General features: G+C 43.0%; 2 protein-coding genes and 1 pseudogene across 2 annotated transcripts in view; all 3 read left to right on the top strand.

Annotated features, from left to right (window-relative positions):
- The window catches only part of LOC110042771 (sushi, von Willebrand factor type A, EGF and pentraxin domain-containing protein 1-like), a 43,146-nt gene extending 41,759 nt beyond the window's left edge, over positions 1 to 1,387 (top strand). Inside the window, exon 32 of the mRNA XM_089280644.1 lies at positions 313 to 1,387. The gene's annotated coding sequence lies outside the window, so the exon portion shown is untranslated. The remainder of the gene's footprint in view (positions 1 to 312) is intronic.
- Positions 1,388 to 10,068: 8,681 nt separating this feature from the next.
- Positions 10,069 to 22,882, top strand: part of LOC110042911 (uncharacterized) — a 37,915-nt gene continuing 25,101 nt past the window's right edge. Inside the window, exon 1 of the mRNA XM_089280664.1 lies at positions 10,069 to 10,255. Within this exon, the coding sequence (XP_089136790.1) occupies positions 10,150 to 10,255 (106 nt within the window). The 5' untranslated portion in view covers positions 10,069 to 10,149. The remainder of the gene's footprint in view (positions 10,256 to 22,882) is intronic.
- On the top strand, positions 16,811 to 22,034 carry LOC149096548 (uncharacterized; annotated as a pseudogene).

Raw genomic sequence — 22,882 nt, 5'->3', positions numbered from 1 at the left:
TGATTCCTATAATGGACGAGACATTATGACACAAGAAAAGTAAGTGTCCACCATTAACCACCGACAGGCGACACGACTCTAAAACGGAGACATAGGGGAGCTGTAATAACGACGAATGACGGTACCGCTCACGTAAAATTGCGACAAAGCAAAATGGACAACAACATTGGCGTTTTTAAAATTAGGCAGCGACTTGCCAGCATTCAGTCATACAAATTAACGTCTGTGTCATTTCCCGATTTTGGAGAACCATATAGTTTCGATATTTAGCAAGATGTGACTCTCAAACTTGGCCATTTGACTAATTTTTAGGTGCTCTTTCTGGCAGTGTCGATAGATTCTCGCTACCTAGCCAAAATCAAAGCTTTCCGGAATCCGAAATTGCGACTTGAAAGGGTTTGAAACTCAGATGGCGGACATAGAGACTCTTCCCCCGGTCCTTCAACCGCACACAGCCCCTAACGAGGGCCTCTATGCGGGCTTGACAAAGCCGACCAATCAGAGATCGCGGGAAATTTCCCTTTAGATGACGTCATAAGAGGTCTCGTTTCACTATCGCTGCAGCTAAAACAGAAATCGTATTAAAAGTAGTCTATTGTCAACAACCTTAGTTTGTAAAATGAAAGAAACATCTCACGTCAGCTGGAAGGTGCTGCGAATGGTGTTAGTGTCGATCGTATTTGGTGTAGCTGTGCAGTTAAGTCAGACGCATGGCTGCCCGAATCACCAACACGATATTCGTGAGGAAGGTTTCAGTGTTGTCACGATTTCCGTACATAGTTCCGTCAAATGGGTCACCACGGACAAAAGCAGGTTTCTAGGAATAACTGTGTCTTCGAGCAAAGATCAAGGAGCCGTGGAGATAAGAAAACAGATGTGGATAAAAAGCAGTGTGACTGTGTGCTCAAAGTGTCGAATGGCTACAGGAATGGTGTTTATGACACTCGACCAACTAAAGCAAGTCGCTGCAATGCAACCGGCATTGCAGCCGCTTCTGTCTAAGGCTATTGCAGCTCAGTGAAAATGGTGTCAGCAATAGAACGAACAATTGACAGTAATGGCCAAGGAAAGAATTTACGGAAAATGGACTAGGACACAACTTCACAAATAGCCAAGTTGGAGGAGTGTCGAACAATCGCTTGACAAGGAGGAACCTTTTCGGTTTGCTCTAATTCAATGATTCAGAGCTTTGAATTGAAGGAAGAAAGGGAATTTTTATGTTTTGATTCCTGCTCAGTGAGCCGAGGCCTGATCGTAAGAAATACAGGATTTTGAGATTCAAAGTATAGACATTTAACATTTGACATTCACTAACAATGACAACACAAATAAAAGAGTAGATTTTGTCGATACTTAATTTTTTGTAATAAATGAAACCAAAACGTCACTGTCTTGTTGTTTGCATCGTTGTCGAAAGTAGAATATAATAAGGGCCACCCTGTTAAAATAAAGCTTTACTTACTTACTTACTTACTTACTTACTTACTTACTTACTTATGGTTGTAGACCAGTGAGCCAGAAAGTATACAGCTTTAATTAAGTTGTAGCTTCATTTTAATACAGTTTCCAACTTAATCATCTACGATCAGGAGAACCTGTCGGTTTTTTCCGGGAAATTTACCTCCATATGAGCCGCCAGTTGACGAGACAACTCACTGAGTTGGCGGGACAAGAAGTTCTAAAATATAGATCCTACATACAACATATACGCATTCAAAATAGTCCACATTCTGTGATAGCACCGAATTTGGATCTTTTTGGTCGCATATTTTGCTGGCTGAGTTTTTCAAAATGATAAAATAGTTCTTTTTTAAAAGTATAAATTGCTTTGAAAAGGGTTTCAATCTATTCAAACAAACACAACTTTTCAACACTCGAATCAAGCTGCGCATAGAAAAAGTTCGTTTGACAGCTTTCTCAAACAGTTCTACTACTGCTTGTACGCCGAAAGATTTTAGAGCTCGTACTTTGGGTCACCGCCGCTGAAGAAATGCTGGCCGCATTTCCTGCAGTATCTGTCTTGAATAACGGTCACGCCATCATCGAAGTGTATCTCAACTGGTTGTTGTGCTTTCACTATATCGTGCTTTCCATCTGGGCATGGAGTTATCTTTTCCACTCGGTAGGTATCGGCGGTGAATGTAACCTTAGCATGGACCACTTCGCGTCTGAACTCCTTGTAGCTTTTTCGAACTCTTTCCAGTCCCACAGCTTTCAACAGCGTTTTCACAGGCCTCTCTACGACCTCCTTGAAGACTGGTCTAAGCACGTGTTTCTCAAATTTGTGGAGAACTTTGTCGATGAATGCGGAGCTTTTGTGTGGCGTGGAAACAAGAACTAGAAAGCAGACTAGAGTTAAAATGACACATGTTGAGACCTTCATTCTGATCCGCAACTAGATGGTTTGTGGGTCACGATTGCACAAGCCTAATAAATGGTGAAATGTATGAAAAAAGTATGATGCAATCTCAAGGAAAAATTCCCGTAATCATAGTCACGAGGTGGAATAATTTATGCTTCCTGTTTTTCTAAGAAATATTAAAATGGAGTTTCTGCAAGTTGCGAAGCGCGCTCTCCGTGGCTCAAGTCACGCAAAGCCGGTTTCGCGGAAGCAAACCTTTGTTTCGATATCGCTGAAAACATGAAAAATACATAGTTGAATTAATTATAGTTTATTTTATACCAGCTTCTGTGCAAAAAGAAAACAAAAATCTTTGGAAGTCCTATCGAGGAGAAATCTACAGAGACAAAGAAGGTTTCGATGCGTTCACTGAACCGTACGGCGGAAAACCCCCTATGTATGACGTCATCCCTTCAAGTGATGACACGAAAGTGAAACCTTTTCAAGGATGGCCCCTGTGAGTTTGTGTCCAGACCGAAGGCTGTTTAAAATGTGTTTTATTCTATGTGTTTTTGAAATAATGCTTCCACCAGTGCCCTGTGAACTTGTCCCCGCCATGTTTGATCCAGAGACAAAACAGGTTATCTACAATCCTCAGGGACAGTCGCAAGTTGGCAAAGAAAACAAGGACTTGGTGGTAACCATAGCTCAGGATGTCAAGATGGAGTCGTACAGTCGAACGAGCAAGTCGGAGAACTTTGGTGTCAACTTCGACTTTGGAGACGGAACAGCTTCGTTTGGACTGAATTCTAACAAAGTCAAAGTCCACGAAACAAAACAAGAGAGCCATCATCAGGTGAACATAGGGATACAAATTCCGGGTGAATGCAACGACAGCTGCAGGGAACAGGCCAAGCAGGCATTCCAGTTGGCTAATAACGCACTTCATGGTGGATCAAAGCAGAAAAGGATCAACTGACAACAGGTCGGTCATAACAGACAACTGTACACAGGCATGCCATCTCTACTCAGTGGAGGTCCTGAAGTCTGAAACCTGATAGTTTTCTTAAAAAATGTATAGAAAAAAGGCGCTAAAGAAATTAGTTATCAGTTGTCAATCATGTGGAAAATCGCGTCCACTTTTTGTGATTAATGCAAAATGCTCAGTCATTCATTGTATTTTTGAAAATTATGCACTTAAGACTCCGTAAACTCTGTAAATGATTAAACAACTTGTTAATTTGGGAGCCTTGACAATGTCTCGAGTTTCACCGAGGGCTGCGGGTGATCGACCGGTGACCGCTTGTTGCATAATTAATAAAAAGATTGATGAAAATGGACCTTAAATAGTCCGAGCTACCTCTAGTCCCTATAACAACATTATGCACTTAATGTATGGTCCCGAGGGAAGCAGTTTGTTTTCCCGAGAGTCTTGACGTTCCCCGAGACGACGTCGAGGGAAACACAAGCACCTCGAAGGAGAACAAAACTAACTAGTCTCCCTAGAGACCATACGTTAAGTACTTTGTTATATATGTAGACTTTCCCTTAAACAATCATCACGTAGGGGCCAAACCACCCCCCAAATGTTTCTTCAGTTCTTGGGTATTTCACATTATTTCGCATTACTTAAAAAGTATTGACTCTTTCTACACCAAACTTGGCAGATGAGCAGGAGACTTATTGCCAATTATATTTACGTGAAAAATGTCGGTAAATGTCAAAGTTGTGACGTCACAGTGATGACGTTATGTTTTTTGCCACTTTTGAAGTTTTTAATATGCATATTTTTTATAATGTGTTCGAAAGAGCACATCAAAGGAAGTTGAAACCTGAAAAAATTTTGTCCATATCACAAAAATTAAATGAAATATGGCATTTTTAAATATGAACAGGAGGGAGGGGGTGACTCTATTGTGTTTCGGTATTGATTCGTGACCGACTCATTGCTACCAGTGTGACGTCACATAGCAACGAGTGAAGGCTTCGAGTAGCTTGTTCAGATTACGCCACTGAAGAAGGACAACAGAGGTTAAGAAAGACCAAAAAACAAGCCTAATATCGCTTTTGTTCGCTAACTAAGTATAGGTGTGTACAGTTTATTGTTGCTTTTTGTCTGTGTGCATTATTTGTTTTAGGTTTGTACGCGCGTTATCGTGTATCCTTGTTGAATTTTGTTACGGGTAAGTGGCGGGACCGCCATCTTGAAAACGGGATGAGAGAGGTCAACGTAAAACGTTCGCGTTTTCTCTCTTAAATGTCTTATCAATAGTCTTGTTAATAGGAGGTTTTATGCGTTGATAGTATACGTTTAATCTGCGTATATCGCTGTGTCGATTGAATCAGCCGTTCCTCTCATCAATCCGTTTTAGTGTTGAGATGTTGTTTATTTCTTGATTTCCACCAAAATTTCCCTGCGATGTGATCGGTTTTTGCATGTTTTGGAGAACTTTGGTGGTAGTTATCTGGTCTTTGAATTCAATTCTTTGTGTTTTAACTCCGTTTGCTTTTTGTGTTTTAATTTTGTCCGCTGTATGGTGATATTCGTTGGCTTTAATCGTACAGCAGCTTTATTTGTTGGCTTTTGTTGTGAAGGTTTGTTGGCTTTTTTTTCCTGTCTCGTTGCAACTGTTGACTTATTGCTGTCCACTGCAGTTGTGGTGTTCAGTGTTGTGATTTCATACTTACAACAAAGTTCAAATTAGAGTTAGCCTGAGTAAGCTGTTTTTGGTTTTCGTCTTGCCACTTACAATTTTGGTGTAAAAATATATAGCATTTAAATATAATAATTACAGTTATGGTGAAATCAATTTTGCTGTATGATTTAGTTATCTTTTGTCATAACCTGATAACTTGGCTTATTCCTGAACAATGCCACATCTTGGATGATGTTGTAGCCTGTTCCAGGTTCTTGGTCAGTGGGCACAATCGAAAAAAGTGGTCGAGCAACAAGCGGGTTTTTGTAGAGAAAGAGACCGAGAGCATGGAACAGGTTAATGATGCTGCAACTGTCCTGCATTGCCATGTTGTAATGGCTCCTATTTCTTAAGCCTCCAAGAATTTCAAGGCTGCATTGTAGTCTTTTCATCCCTATAAGTTCTCATTATATTCCAACTAAAAAAAAACAACCCTCCACTAAATGTCACTAAATAGATATTGCAGCATAGCACTCAAAATAAATGACAGCAAATGCTAAGTGTTAGAGTGCAGAAATGCTGTAAAGACAATCAGACATCTATTCTTATTAATTTTTTATATTTAAAGAAGTTTTATGCCTATTAGCTTTTTTTATTTATTCTGCTCTTATGATCATCTCCTGCTCTTCACAGGTCCACATCAGCCGGTAGTTTCAATTATGACTATATGTACCATTTAATCCATCAAATATTGTCGCTTGCATGTCTTCGTCTAATTGCATCACTAAATGCTCAAGCTACAACTGTAAAATATTCTCCAGTGGAGTGGTACTCCCCTATTTTCCAATCTTCAAGCAGATTCTGCACATTGCCAAAAATATTTGAAGTATAATAAACACAATAGCTTCCATTTGACTTTAAAAATATGCTCGATATTTGTCCTTGGACATTATCTGTTCCTATCTTCTTGGAATTGATAATATCCACAGAGCGGACACCGAATGAAGGCTACTTTTCATAAAACCTGCATTACCAAATAAAGTAATGAATGATTGACTGAATCAACATGTCTTCCTCAGACTCCGGAGGTCCGTAAGCTTCATTCTCGTCCAGTGTGCTTAGCAGCTATGCTCTCATTCTGACCATATATGGCCATACATGCCCTGCCTGATCCATTGTTAGTGGTTTTATTTGTGGTTTGTGTGATAGCAGTCAGCTCTGAAAACCTTGATGTTAGCTCCAGAGAATTTCCCCTCTTTTGCACTGTTTTGTGTCTTCATAGCTAAATGTTTAGTTATCCTTGTGTAAAAATGGTTGAATTTCACCACCCTAGCTTTTTCTTCAGTATGGTATTAAAGTCAATAAGGTTGGTGGCATCTATTTTAGTTGCTGATGTAACAGAAAAGTCACATTTTTTAACTTCACACCGATTTATTAAGTGAAACTATCGTAAATTTGGGACCTCAAATTAATTCCAAATTAAACTTGTCAATTGATTTATACTGGCAATCAAGCTGTGGTAAGCCTTTGTATGACTCTGTTCCTTTAAAGGAAATGTCTTCGGCTGTCATAATCGATGGGAGTTTAATAACGAGGTGTGGAAAAGTGTTTAAGGGGGTGCAAAAATGAAGAAAGAACTTGTAAATTTGACAGCATGATTGAACATGAAAAAAATATGTAGCTCTCATATGTATGTCTTGACAGGTGATAAAGAAATTTTAAAAAAATCTGAACTAAGCTGAGTTAAAAACTCCATGCCAGTTGATCATCCAGGGGCAGGGGGGGGGGGGGGGGGAGCGATGGGACATTAGCCATCAAGGGGAAAATGTTCATCAGAATCCCTAAGTGCTGCCCAGTGTGGCATTCTGGAGGGGAATTTGTGCATTATCACATGTTCCTTCCAGTGACATTCCCTGCAAAAAAACCCCCGAAGTGTCTTTAATAACCTGTTTTCAGTGGGAAACAATTTTTCAGATGAACAAAAGGGGACTATTGGCTGATCATGGCCTTGCAAATCGATAGATTCTGATGGATCTATTGGATTAACAGCATTCACCAATTCTTCAAATATCGAATTCCAAACTAAAATCTGGGAAAAGCTAGTCACAATTAGGCCGCCGGCCAGGAACTAGGCTGAGTTTTTCATGTAACACAACTATGTATAATATTTGTGGCAGATCTAGCATATAAGAAAATCAAAACTTCTCTTTTCTCAAATAAAACAAAATAAAATAGAACCGAATTACTAATCAAAACCATAAATATTAACCAAATTACGGATATTGCCCTAAATGTAAACTGTAGTACGACAAAGGTGAAATAAGGCAGAAAACTTACCTGATCTGGCTAACTGAAACATGGCTGTTCTTCCCATACAGCCAGTCTTTGCACTTTAAAGGGATTGATGAGACGAACCACGAGCACTGAAGAACTGCCAAGCATACCCTCTGTCGAACCTCCTATTCTTGTGTCAAAAGGGCCCTGTTTCGTTATGCAGTGGCCCTCGAAAGGTCAATCAGCTAACAGTTTTGCTCGACAAATTGGCTTCAAAACAGAAAGTTCTCGATCAAATTATCTACCTGTTGAATATTTTAGCCAACAAAAAGTACCAAATAAAGAATCCTTAATGTCATATAAACCACATATTAACGAACCTAAGCAAATGGGGTGAATATCGGAGCGAAATTCTGCATTTTCATCAACCTCTTGTACTTTACCCATTGGGTGCCATTTTGAATTTCATCCAAGCGAAACGTGACGTCACACTGGCAGTGATGACTCAACCAATGTTTTGCTTAGAGACGCCCCCTCCCTCCTGAATATGAAAAATAACTCTGCAAAATATGGGGTCCCCCCTTGAGAAAAATCCCCAAATTGGAGCTGTATTTTTGTTCCAGCAAATGCAGCTATGTTGCACATGTGATGTGCCAGATGACTAAAGCAAAAATAAAGAAGAAAATCGGAATAAAAAATTATCCCTCTAGTGTTATTGCGTTAAAACTAGTTTTGTTACGTCATAACCCGTGACGTCACCCGTTTTTTACTGTTAATACCATCGTAACAAAGCCGAAAATCAAATTTCTAAAACCATACGATTTTTGACAATATCAAGCTTTCTATTTTTCTAGATTATTAGCCTTCCTAGAATAAAACTGAAAAAAATAAACCAGAGAGATTGACTTAAGAAGGACAGTATGGTTAAGTAAATTCCGGGGGGGACAACAAAAAAATATTTAACTTACCATATCTCAAAAAATAATAATCATAGCAAAAAACGGTTTCCGGCATTTTACTCCTCAAGTCAGGGCCTTTCCAATGACATAATCTTTACATAAGATTTTACAAAAAATTATAGCACGTTTTGGTGACGTCATCAATTATGACGTCATAATCTGACATTTTGTCACAACTTCCAAATTAAAATAAACTGGAGAACAAAGAAAGCTCATCTGCCAAACTTGGTTCAGAAATATATAAACCAAGCAAATATAGCCTTCATGAAACATTAGAGGGGTGGTTTGGCCCCTACGTGCATATAGCAAAAACAAACAAACAAACAAACAAACAAACAAACAAAGACGGCACAACCTCTTTATTCACTATCGTCAATCGTGCTGAATGAGTAAGTCTTAACTTACTCGGTTGAACTGTTGAATGCTATTGGCTGCAGACCATATATGACAAATAGCCTTTCTGTAAAATCTTCGAGTTCCGCATGCAACTGCTTTAGGAAAGGCCACAAATAAAATGACTTATTCCTTGAGCGAAGTTCTAATCCACTTGATATAACGATCTTGGTTAGAGGCAGGCCGCTCGCTCACCTCTTGCTTAATTCTCCAGCAGGGAAAAATCCCCAGCTACACCAATGAGGGAAGATGCGAACCCCAACGCTACTATGGCAATTGCTACCATAGCAGCGTAAGACCAGGGTGAAGTTGAGTGTCTGCCTGATCCTCTGGTGATGACAATGAGGGAGTGGATAAGGTTTGAACGATAACTGAGAATTGGTTAACCTGTTAACTGTCAGCTTAGAAATGGTTCGGTTTTTAGCTGACAGGTCAGATCTGAGATCTGCAAAAATTTACTGATAGTTAGGAAATGGGCTGAAGTTTTAACTGATAAATTGATTATAGTAAAAACCTACGGGTAAAAACCTATGTTTTTTTAGTCTGCAAAATAGGTTCTTGTATTTTGGGGTAGTTATTGGCAATTTATGCAAAGTAGGTTGTTGTTACGAATGTCGTTGTAGAACATTGTTGTTCCCAGACAGAACTCAGGATCTTCGCCAACGGCAACAAACTAGTTTATTTTCCCATGTTGACTTCTCGAATTTACAGCACTAAACTTCTTCGCATTTAAATTGCATTTCTTTACAGATGACACTCTTGCTATTATGTATATGAAGTTTAAGGTTCTAGAAAAAACTTCTATAAAGAGCTGAATGAAGTAGTTTGACACAGTTTCTAACCCGAGTAATTACATAATAAATAGAACGCTCCGGAGTGTTTTTATAATAATTTCCGGTTCTAGACTGTTCTAGGTTTTGATTTAGGCAATTCTTTGTATCAGGAGATATAGTTGTTCATTACCAGAAAAATAAATAAACTTGGGTTTGGACCTTAATATAGAGTATTTACTCACAACTGTATTTTGGAAAGCTTAACACAACTGATCACAAGATTATATGTAGTGTTGTCTACATTATAAGGGTTCATAATCTAACTGTAACCCACATGTAAGAACTTGCAAGGGACTATCTTGCTTAGCTAAACAGGTTCTTATATTTTTGGGTATTAAAATGGCAAATGTCTGTCAGCAGGTTCGTAGAGCACTTACACGCGGTTCTTACGCGCGGGTTAGTACTGTATCATTTCTGCATGTAACGACATCTGAGTGGGAGGGTCACGAATGAGTCTTAGCGGTCTACTATACTACTACAGCAACTTTATTTGCAGGTATTCTCAGACGTTTGCAGAGGCACCGTCGTTTCAGCACTGAACGAAGTGGCTTGCATGATGTTTAGTCAACCTCTATGACCTAAGTCATGGTACGGTCGTTCTAAAAATACCTTTCCTGCTACTTCTCCCCATTCTTCTCTCATAGCCTACACTTGATCTAAGTCTCCAAGCTTCATCCCAGTTTACATTACACAGTAAACATTCCAAAGCAACGATGGGCGCATACGGAAGAGTTCGTTTTGCGCTGCTATGCACAGTTTACATTTTAAAGCTATCCAGTTATGACAACATCGTAATGGCTTCTACAATATCTCGTTCAGGTAAGCTGGATGTGGTGGTTCTCTTAACCAAGATCGAGAAGGAACAGTGATCGTGTATTCCTGTTCGTATCATGTCACATCAATTTGATCATTTTCAAACCTGCACTCTTTGCAGTCTCACCTAATAATCCTAACCCGACTTCGATACATACTGCAAACTGTCTAGTGCTATGATAGAGCAGCACTTTGTTTAACGACAGAACATTTCCTAAACACGGGGGATGAAAGCGGGATATGGATGGTCCTTTTTCCAGTGTTTTGAATGGCAGAGTCGAGTCACGAAAGGCGCATCCGTGAGAATTTTGGATTAAATTTTTCAGATTCATCTCTCGTAATCCTTCTTAATATTCCCAAACTCGTAAATATTCATCAAGTACCTTTACGAATTGGTGATTCCTAGCATTTTGCGAAATCGAATATTTATGCCTGAGAGATACTGATTTTTGGTCGCTTGGAAAGGGGAAATAATGTTAATTATTCAAATCTACGGATATTTCATCTGCTTTTTAATAGCAAACCATAGTTGTAAACCGCTTTAATCTTATTGTGGAACTGCTGTCCCATTGCAGTTTAACGTCTCTTCCCTCTGCTAAGGAAGCCGGCGAACAGATTTCCGACCGACCGACCGGCTGTTGGAAATCTGTTCGGGTTCGTAGATTGACTAAGTGTTGAATCAGCGACAACAATAGCTCTCTAATGGCTATTCCGACAGTGCATTGTTAATAGAGGGAAATGTTTATAAAGCCCAGGGAAAGGAGCAAACAAAGATGACAAGATTTATTGTTTTCATGAACCGAAACGTTTCTGTTGGTTAGTTCGGATCCCAATCGGAACGAAACCATAGCTAAAAAAGCGACCAAAAACTTATCACATGTCGGGTTCCATAGCCATTCCCTCACCGGCTATTATTAACTTTGAGGAAAGGAATAATTTTATGAGAAAAGGAATAATTGAAAAAAATTACCAGACACCTGTTGACGGCTTGAATCAAGTAAGGTCATTCCAAGACCTCTGGAGTCATTCCAAGTAATGAATGAGTTGCCAGTAATCAGATCCCCGTGTTTGCGCGCAGAACTCTGGAATCGTCAGGGGGCAAACATTGCTAGTCGCTAGAAGGAAATGTATGGCGAAATTAAAAGTTGTTTCGAGGTACAAGAAAACGATTTTTGAGAGAGATCAACGCTTTTCCGCCGTCGTTTTTATCGCGAATGGATTTGGGCAATGTTGATATGTGGAATATGTAAGTTTTTGTTTGAAATATATGACAAAATCTACCGATAAACTCCGTTGCCTGCGTGAGTTTATTGTGAAATTTACATCGCGTAATGGTCAGAAAATATTACAAAATTAATTAGGTATAGATCGTTTTCACGTGACGTCATCACTTTCTAAAATCCAAAACGAAAGAGCCACCAAAGTTTTTGTCCTCATCAGGCACAAGAGGCGGTATATTTATATCTTTTACAATTTTACAGCTCAATAGCGTGCTTCGTTTGGAATCCAGAGCATTTTGAATTTCAGGGTTATGCATCAGTCAATTCCAGCAGTGCCCATCCCCCCCGGGCAACCGCGGGGCATTTGCTCAAGTTCTCAGTCCCAGGGGTGGGGCATCCGCAATTTTATCGTGGCCCGGCGGCTGGGCATTTGCGTACCCCGGGGCGACCCCCGGGCATTCGACACACGTGTTTTGGAAAGTGCTATGGATGAGTTCATTGGGAAAGACGAGGCGTTTGTCGAACAATGGCTTGTCCGTCAGGGACTAGAGAAACTTGTTTTTAAAGTTATGTTTTCTCAATTTTGGATATTTCTTCATTACTTTTAAGCATATAAATATAAGCGACAAGGTGAACTATATTTTGTTTATCACAAAACAATAACTGACGTGAACACGACTATTTCGCATTTCGCATTCAAAACTAGCCTAGCATTTTTTAAATTCATGAAAGTGGAGTTAAAATACTTAAGGTTTGCGAATTCAAATGATGCGATCTTGAAGACAGATCTTGCGAGCTTAAAATGCAATGCATCGTCATTTAAAATGTCTTGATTCTTCACAGAAAAAGTAGCCTGCGAATACAGGCGCCCATCATCGCTCGTGGCTGGGGGCACGCCCGCCGCAATCCCAGCTATCCTCTAGCAAACTGTTAAAAACAAATATAAAGAAATAAATATAATCAGAATCGACTAACACGTACTGTTGTCCTGGAAGTCTTACCGTTGCATTAAAATACTGAACAGTTGACCGTTTTATTCACTCATTAATTTAAAAACTGCGGAGGTGTTGGAAGGCGACGATCCCGGGGGCGGGGCATTTGCCCTCTTTCTTCGTCCCCACCCCGGGGCATTTAGACAGCTTATGTTTCCCCACCCCGGGAAATTTGGCCATTTTTAAAAAAAAAATGCTAATGCCCGGGGGTTAGCCCGGGGGGGGGGGGGGAATGGGCACTGCTGGAATTGACTGATGCATTATGGAGGTGCGTGACACAAGGCTATGATCGAGTTTGTCGAAAAATATATACTTATCCCATGATTTTGAGCCTTTTTAGGAGTTAAAGCATTAGGAAAAGTGCTTATGTAAATGCCTGTTTGATCAATACTGATAACCAGTCGCCTAGATAGCCAAAGTAAGTTCCAGATGGTTACACTATTTTCCGGCCGCCATATTGGTGTACCACGGAGGTACACCAACATGGCGTTTTCATACTGGGCTCTGTAAATATCGGCGAAACATTTCGACGAATATCTGAAGTTTCGGGAAACGCACAGGCCTAAACCTTGAGAAGTGGCTTATTTAGTCTTCTATAACATCATAATTTCATAGCTTTTTCCACTGGATGGTTTTCGATTTATTTTTTTATTGCGTGACAGTGAAAACGATTTATAAATCGAGAGGAAATAACCCAGTAATTAGCCTTTTAAGTTGTGTACAGGCTACTTGTGGCTTATTTAAAAGTTCAGTCATACAAATAATATTGAAAATAAGCGCGGTGGCGATCATTGTACCGTCTGGGGTTGATTTAATGAGGCTTACGGTACTTTGTGGAACAAAACGAAACGAAATGGTACTTTGCCAAATGGTACTTTGCGAAACGGTACTTTGCGAAACGGTACTTTGCGGAATGGTACTTTGCGAAACGGTACTTTGCGAAATGGTACTTTGCGAAACATAGGCCGTGAAAGCACAGGCGGCCCAAGCTCACAATGCGAGGATTTTTTTGTTTGTTTGTTTTTTTGATCTTTATGCGAACGTTCAGCGCGCGAAACGTGACACGGTTACCGCCGACATCTACTATTACATAACGACCGAGTTTGGTTACGCGAAACGCGACCTTCGCCTTGCAGTATGTGGTGGTGTTGTGTTACAACGGTTTGAATTTATAAAGGTTTGTACCGGGAAAAACGGTAATCGACATTATAGCTGAAATTTTGGTATTTTTGCAATAAAAATGACTCACTTCAATGCCTTGTTGTCTTTTCTACTGTCATCTCGCTTCTCAGCTCGATCCGAAGCCTTTTAAGCGAGTTATCGCTTAATAGTTTTCCTCTACTAAGAAAGAGTAAAGGCTACACACTCGATTCTGGACTGACCCCCGCTCGAAGCGAAAAAAAAAAAACTGAAATCCCGCCAGCCGCCCCAGTTCCTCCACAGAATCATAGCACAGGTTTAAGCGCTCCCTTGCAGTTAAATTCCAAGCCAAATTCATCTCCACAGCGCACGATACAAAGCTCTGAATCGAACAAAGCTAACCATCCGGAATTAGTGATCATGCTGCCGGCACCATTCGTGTTCGTGGACACATTCGAAACCCGAGCGGAATGCCGGGCTATAAAATTTACTCTGACCAGGGGAAGGGAGCGCACAGTTCTCGACAAGCCAGGTACTTTGCTCCACGGTCCCCTGGGAAGATTTTTGTCCAGGCCGCCAACGGAGCATTGTTGTGATAAGCCAATCAAAGCAACGACTAGACGTGTTTACAAATGTGAGATACTTAAATAACTGTCAGAGAAAACCCTTTACGCAATCTCGAATAGATAAATCTGTTGGCACTGTCCGTACTGAAACCTATTTCAAATATTTTCTTTGCTACAGGAAAGTACACCGTTAAAGGACAAAATTTGATACTGAAAAATTGCTAAATCTGGAGTAAGACATAATATGACTGTGATGCAACAAAACTAAAGCAAATTTCCTTAGCATGTGCTGCGAATATTTAACAATTATTCCATGAAACCGCGTTGGATATGAAGTGATAAATAACCAACGAGCGCGTAGCGCGAGTTGGTTATGATCACTTCATATCCAACAAGGTCGAATGGAATAATTGTTTTAGTATATTCTTAATCGGGTTTTTGCCGCCGATTTTTATTTCAACAATTTTACAGAGCGGAAAATTTTTAAACTTGGCGCACTGTTTTCCATATAAGGTAAAACTCCGACTAATGGCTCATAGTCGGAGTTTTTGAGCCAATCAGAGAGCTAGAAATGCAATAGTCGGAGCTGAGAATATACTAATCAGTAATATTCAGTGCACACTTACATCTTGGCTAACGACCTTCATTCCTCTACACTTTGCAAAGCAGTATCTCCACAAACAAACCGTCTATTTCAGATCTTCAAAAGATCTTAACATAAACTAGATGAACTCTGTTGATGATAGTGATCCACGAAGATTTATCTATTCGAGATCGCGTAAAGGGTTTTCTCTGACAGTTATTAAAGTATCTCACATTTGTAAACACGTCTAGTCGTTGCTTTGATTGGCTTGTCACAACAATGCTTCGTTGGCGGCCTGGACAAAAATCTTCCCAGGGGACCGTGGAGCAAAGTACCTGGCTTGTCGAGAACTGTGCGCTCCCTTCCCCTGGTCAGGGTCAATTTGTTCGCCCGGCATTCCGCTCGGGTTTCGAATGTGTCCACGAATGGTGCCGGCAGCATGATCACTGATTCCGGATGGTTAGCTTTGTTCGATTCAGAGCTTTGTATCGTGCGCTGTGGAGATGAATTTGGCTTGGAATTTAACCTGCAAGGGAGCGCTTAAACCTGTACTATGATTCTGCGGAGGAACTGGGGCGGCTGGCGGGATTTCAGTGTTTTTTTTTCGCTTCGAGCGGGGGTCAGTCCAGAATCGAGTGTGTAGCCTTTACTCTTTCTTAGTAGAGGAAAACTATTAAGCGATAACTCGCTTAAAAGGCTTTGGATCGAGCTGAGAAGCGAGATGACAGTAGAAAAGACAACAAGGCATTGAGGTGAGTCATTTTTATTGCAAAAATACCAAAATTTCAGCTATAATGTCGATTACCGTTTTTCCCGGTACAAACCTTTATAAATTCAAACCGTTGTAACACAACACCACCACATACTGCAAGGCGAAGGTCGCGTTTCGCGTAACCAAACTCGGTCGTTATGTAATAGTAGATGTCGGCGGTAACCGTGTCACGTTTCGCGCGCTGAACGTTCGCATAAAGATCAAAAAAACAAACAAACAAAAAAAATCCTCGCATTGTGAGCTTGGGCCGCCTGTGGTGAAAGACACACACGATGAGAGACGATGTAGTGTCGAGACTATTACGAGTTCACATAAGAAGCAAACACTTCACATGCCTTCACAATATTTTCGCCGTAGTTTTCCGTTACTGGCTATCGGCTTTACTTCGCTATGCTTAAATTAAAATTTGGGTCCGAGTTCGGTGTGAAGTCGGCATTTAATTTTAATGAGCTAGGCGGAAAGGCAAAACAGGTATAAGTCAGTAAGTCAGGTATAAGTCAGGCTTGCGTGAAGGATAAATGTGATGCCTGACAGGAAATGAAGAGTCATTTCTAATTTAAGCATGAAGTTATCCTTCCGCAGATCTCTACATAGAATATAACAGTCGGTGCGGCATTTTAGCTGGGAAATTTGCGTTTTTTGTTGGCTTTAAGAATGCGATTGGGGTTTGGAACAGGAGAGACCTTTCAAGCAAGCACACTCACCAAAAGTTGTGTTACCTTGTAACGTGATATACGATATACGATATACGATATAGTATATACGATACAAGGTCAAACGCCAGTGGCGGATCCAGACCTTCAGCCAAGGAGGGGACCCGCTGGACTATGAATGTTGAATTCTGCGAAGATAATTCCAGCACTTCAAAGAAAATGCGCTATTCATGCTTGATGCTTGAAATAGAAATGACTCTTCATTTCCTGTCTGGCATCACATTTATTCGTCACGCAAAAAAAAAAAAAAATGGCCATTTGCGAAACGATACTTTGATAAATGTTCATAAAGCGTGTAACTAATATTATTAATCATTTGATAATTTATTATTGTATAATTACTTATTTTTAATTTGCAATTGCTATTATTAGCATTAATTAAAATTAAAGCAAATCAAACAAGACAGTAACAGTAACAGAAACAGTAACAGCAACAATATCATATTGACATCTTTTAAATAAAGCTAGCGTAAGGTGCCGAACGTAACGACACTCGCTAAGGTTGGCACGTAAAAGATTCTCTAAGTGCTGGACTATCTGTTTCTAAGACTTTTCGAATTGGAATCTGTTGTTAGCTACTATTCAGCGCCAGTACCGGTCAGCGGTACTAGGACTCAGCATGCGTTTTAGCTGTTGTTCGTAGCGTGGCGTCCGCCATATTGTTACTGTTACTCGGCTGTTAGTTTTATCCCAGTTTGATTAAAAGCCTTACACGAGCCGGTCGTGCCTTGGTTCTTGCCTTATCTTCTTAATTGGCGTGGTGGCAGCGTTCGGTTCAACCCAAGCCGCATTTTCGCCGTAGAAAGCCTCTTTTCTGCCTCGACCGCGTGAGCCAAAACAGTGCATCCTTCGCTGTGACAACACGTCCGGAGTTCTACATCGTGTGTTATGGCGTCTACTCACCGCGCACCGAAGCAGTGGTGCCTCTCCAAGGTGGAAACAATCAATAGCTTTGAAAACTGGAAGCAAAATCTACTGTACACACTATCCTTAGACAGCAACTTCGCCCCCTTCCTCGCGGATGGTTTTACATGGTTGAAAAAGACCAAAGCCCAACCGCTTCGAGGACTCGAAAACGATGGCGAAACTGTACCACTCTCTCGACGCTTAACCGCTCGTCAAAAAACCAACTTCCTCGAGCTGATGCTGGGACAAATCGCCAATTACTGCCCTATTATTTCGCGTAGCACGCTGGTATAAAACTCAACCTCTCTTGAGTTCATCTGGCAAGCTATTCGACAACACTTTGGATTCCAGGTCACCGGCGCACAACTTATCGACTTTTCTGACATACACCTTGCGGCAGATGAGCGCCCCGAGGACCTGTACCAACGCCTCATGGCCTTTGTGGAGGATTCCTTGCTGCGTGCAAATGGCTTAACCCACCATGGTAAACATGTTTCAGAGGATGAGGAACTTACTCCCACTCTCGAGAACTTCGTCGTCCTTACCTGGCTACGACTCATTCACCCCAGCCTTCCTCGATTGGTCAAGCAGCGCTACGGCACGGAGTTGAGATCTCGCACCCTCGCCTCAATTAAGCCAGAAATCTCACAAGCCCTTACCTCTCTCCTTGAGGAAATCCGCACCTCCGATGACGCTAGGATCCTGCGTGCAGCAGTAGCTGACGATTTTCGTAGCCCCCGTCCGGGTGGCAGGAGTAACTCTAAGTTCCGCACCAGACAACCTCGTCAGGACAAGGTCTGCCCCTTATGCAAGCAAGCCGGTCGCTCTAACACAAACCATTTCCTCAGTCAGTGTACCTTCCTCCCTGACAATGACAGGCGCTTCATGGTAAAAGCGAGACAGATCGTTGGCATCCTCGACAACGAACCAGACACGGACTGCGACCTCGACCCTGATACTCCAGTTCCTGATCCCACTTTGCCTACCCCAGATGTCGTAGCCTACCGTGTACAGACCCGTCAGTCTCCTTATATGGATGTCTTTCATGCTCACCGTGTTGTCCGCGTCACCATTGACAGCGGCGCCACTGGAAATATGATCCGTCACTCTACCGCGAAACACCTCGGATGTCCTGTAATATCAAGTGCCCAGTCCGTCCAGCAGGCTGATGGCTCTTCTCAACTTCGGGTGGTCGGTGAGATACGAACAACCTTCACCCGCGACAACACAGACTTTACGTTCGAAGGTCTTGTCGTAGAGGATCTTGATGTTGAAGTACTCGCCGGGACCCCCTTTATGGAAGCAAATGATGTTGCTGTGCGTCCCGCTAAGAGAGAGGTGCTCCTTGGCAATGGGTCTGTCTACACGTATGGGTCCAAGTCTCCACTCAGCCCCCTCCCAACTGTTCGTAGGGCTTTTGTTCTCCGTGCTCCTACTCCTTCCAAGACTGTTTGGCCCGGAGAATTGTTGGAAGTACAGCTGCCAGACGATGCTCCTCCTGATTCAGAGTATGCACTTGAGCCTCGTACTGATGCACCAAGTTCACATAAACTCAAGCCATCCCAGTTGTGGCCGCAGCCTAGTGTCGTTTCAAGTGTTGCGCGGGCCATACGCATACCAAACCTGTCAACCGAGCCTCGCACACTTAAGCGTCACGAACACTTCTGCCAAGTCACTCCTGTCTTCGAACCAAAAGAGGATCCAGGCCCGTCTCCTGCTCAGCGTCCGTTACCACCCTCTAATTCCAGTCACTCCGCATCCGTTCAGGTAGACCCAGACAGCATCCTACCTCAGGCCATCAGGGCCAATTTCCAATCCCTGCTTAGAGAGTACGACTCCGTATTTGACCCCCAGTTCCCTGGTTACAATGGATCCGCAGGCCCTTACCAAGCACAGGTCAACATGGGCCCTGTTGAGCCACCACAGCGGAAAGGTCGCCTCCCCCAATATGCACGAGATAAACTCGTCGAGCTCCAAGAGAAGTTTGACCACCTAGAGCAACTCGGAGTCTTCCGTCGCCCCGAAGATGTTGGTATCACTGTTGAATACCTAAACCCTTCTTTCCTGGTAAAGAAGCCCAATGGCGGCTCTCGTCTCGTCACTGCTTTTGCTGACGTAGACAGATACAGTAAGCCTCAACCATCTTTGCTGCCTGATGTTGACTCCACCCTACGACTCATCGCCCAGTGGTCACACATCATTGTCACCGACCTAACGAGTGCCTTTTATCAAATCCCTTTGGCCAAAGAGTCCATGAAGTACTGCGGCGTTGCCACTCCTTTTAAAGGAGTACGAGTCTACGTTCGTTCCGCTATGGGCATGCCCGGTTCGGAAACCGCCCTGGAAGAGGTTATGTCCCGCGTCCTAGGCCCCTTACTACAAGATGGATCCGTGGCCAAAATTGCGGATGATCTATACTGTGGCGGCAACACACCCCAAGAGCTATTATGCAACTGGAAGAAGGTCCTACACGCCCTACACAAGTGTAACCTGCGTTTGTCTGCTCACAAGACCATCATCAGTCCCAAGAGCACCACTATTCTTGGCTGGATCTGGACTGTTGGCTCTCTCTCCGCCAGTCCCCACCGCCTAAACACTCTCGCCACCTACCCTGAGCCAAGCACTGTTGGTCGATTGAGATCCTTCATTGGGGCATACAAGGTCCTCTCCCGCGTCATCCCAAGGTGCTCACGTTACCTCACTCCCTTGGATGCTGTAACGGCTGGTCGTCCTTCCCAGGAATCCATAAACTGGACCGATGATCTAAGAGGTGCATTCCGTAGTGCTCAGAATGCCCTGTCATCTGCGCTCACAATCAAGTTACCCAGACCTGAGGACCAGCTATGGATCGTAACTGACGGAGCTGTCAGGGACCCAGGAATAGGTGCTACCCTCTATGTGACGCGCGGAGACAAGTTACATGTTTCCGGTTTCTTCAGCGCTAAGTTGCGGGGGTCCCAGACAACGTGGCTTCCATGCGAGGTAGAAGCCCTCTCCATTGCGGCTGCTACTAAGCACTTCAGCCCGTATCTTATTCAGTCGTCCAAGAAGGCCTGCATCCTTACTGACAGTAAGCCCTGCGTCCAAGCGTACGAGAAGCTCTGCCGTGGGGAGTTCTCTGCCAGCCCTCGTGTATCCACTTTCTTATCTGTCGTAAGCCGCTACCAGGCTTCTGTAAGGCACGTCTCAGGCGCTGATATCCTCCCGTCAGACTTTGCAAGCCGAAACGCCGCCCCCTGTGAAAACGAGACCTGTCAGGTGTGTTCTTTCATCACTCGAACTAGCGACTCTGTTGTCCGAGCCGTGTCTGTTCAAGATATCCTCCAAGGGAGCGTCCGCCTTCCCTTCACCAGCCGGCCCGCCTGGTTGGCTGTTCAGTCTGAATGCCCAGACCTGCGCCGGACACACGCTCACCTTGTCCAGGGTACGAGACCTTCCAAGAAACTGACTAACATCAAGGACGTCAAACAGTATTTACAAGTTGCGTCAATTGCAAATGATGGCCTCCTTGTTGTGCAGCGTCATGAACCGTTGTCACCGTCCAGGGAGTGCATTATCGTCCCCCGCCAAGCCTTGGATGGCCTTTTGACCGCTCTTCACATTCAGCTTAGCCACCCGTCCTGCCACCAGTTGAAGATGGTCGTCAAACGCTATCTTTTCGCCCTCGATCTGGACAAGGCAGTCTCTCGTGTCTCTGAAGGATGCCACTCCTGTGCGGCACTCCGAAACTCTCCAACCGCACGTATTGACCAGTCCACCTCGCCACCACCTGACGCTATTGGTCGGTCCTTCGCAGCAGACGTCATCAAGCGCTCTCGCCAGCTTATCTTTGTCCTCCGCGAGACTGTGACCTCTTACTCCTCCAGTTTATTGCTTGGAGATGAGCGGCACCAAACGTTACGCAATGCCATCGTCAAACTCTGCTTGGAAATGCGCCCTATGGATGGTCCACCCGCTGTGATCCGTACTGACCCCGCACCTGGCTTTAAGGCCCTAGTCAACGACCCACTCTTAGAGAAGCACAGAATTACAATTGAGCTTGGCCAGGCCAAAAATCCCAACAAGAACCCCATAGCTGAGAGAGCTGTCCAGGAGTTGGAAACAGACCTACTACGTCAGGAGCCTCTTGGTGGTGCTGTCTCTCCCCTCACTCTCGCCGTAGCGACCTCTGCCTTGAACTCTCGTATCCGTTCACGTGGCCTATCCTCACGAGAAATGTGGACACAGCGGGACCAGTTTTCAAACAAGAAGTTACCCCTTGCTGACGACCATTTAATTACCCTCCAGCATAAGCAGCGCCTCTCCAACCACCCCCACAGTGAGCGCTCTAAGGCCCCTGTGCAGCAAAGGCGCCCTACTCCCCAGATTGATATTGGTGACCTAGTGTACCTCCATTCCGACCTGAACAAGTCTCGAGCCCGCGACCGCTACCTTGTTGTAGCCATAGAACCACCGTTCTGTGACATCAAAAAGTTCATTGGATCCCAATTACGCAGCTCATCATACCATGTCAAACTATCAGAGTGCTTCAAGGTCCCATCTGACTTGGCCGACCCCTTACGTGTTCCCCACACACGTCGCAGTAACGACTCAGACGATGAAGACGAACCTGGTACCACATCGTGCCCTCCACCCTCTCTGCCTGACATCCCTGATGCCATCTCTTCTTCAGCGCATCAGCTATCTGACAGCTCTCACTGTGTTACACCACAAGCCTGTGCCTTTCCTGTTGACCATACCATGGTTGACACAGCTACACAGCCGTCATGCCCTGATGACACCCCATTAGAAAACGCAGTCATGTCAGCAGACCCTCCCACTCCTGACCTACGGAGATCCTCACGTGTCCGTCGTCCTCCTACGCGTTTTATAGACTATGTCACTGAACTCTGACTTTTCCTTGCATATAAGTTAGCGTCAAGTACATTCCACTATGTTCTCGGTTCCTGTTATGTGGCATACTATGCCCCTTTTTGCTTTATGTATTTACTGCGTTGAAAAGACTTATGAAACAAGAAGAAAGAAGTCACGCCAGTACCGGTCAGCGGCACTAGGACTCAGCATGCGTTTTAGCTGTTGTTCGTAGCGTGGCGTCCGCCATATTGTTACTGTTACTCGGCTGTTAGTTTTATCCCAGTTTGATTAAAAGCCTTACACGAGCCGGTCGTGCCTTGGTTCTTGCCTTATCTTCTTAATTGGCGCAGTTGTTAGCATAGTCCTGAACATATATTAACGTAAACCCCAAACTCGTTAGAAAGAATACAAACAAACCACTGTACTCATTTGTTTACATTACAAGTGAATATGTCACAGTTGTTCAGTCTTAAACTGTCTTAAACTACGGAGAAAGATATAATAAAATGGATGATAATTTACACAAATAAAGCAGTAGTAAAAATAAAGTCCGAAAAAAAATTCATGTGCACAATTGCTTTAGTCGTGTAGATAGACCATCCATGCCTTTATACTTAATTACGTTGCTGTTCGTGGGCTATAACACGCGACATCTGGGCGCATAATTAATTGAATTTGCTAATAAGTACGATACATTTAAGCCATTTTGTCCCAAGGGTTACTTGCATATTATTTGGCCTATTGTTATGTTGACAATGAGTACTGCTGACAAGACATCCACAAGCTGAAAAGACTTCGTTGAAAACGGAAACGCTAGCAAAGATACAAACAATGCAAACAATATAAACAATGTAGAATATGTCACTCTATCCAGACAATTCAAGCAG

The sequence above is a fragment of the Orbicella faveolata genome, unplaced genomic scaffold, assembly GCF_042242905.1.
Source record: "Orbicella faveolata isolate gen_17 unplaced genomic scaffold, um_ofav_v1 contig_48, whole genome shotgun sequence".
In the NCBI taxonomy this organism is placed as follows: Eukaryota; Metazoa; Cnidaria; class Anthozoa; order Scleractinia; family Merulinidae; genus Orbicella; species Orbicella faveolata.
The sequence above is the reverse complement of the archived record's forward strand: the minus strand, read 5'-3'. Positions and strand labels throughout refer to the sequence as shown.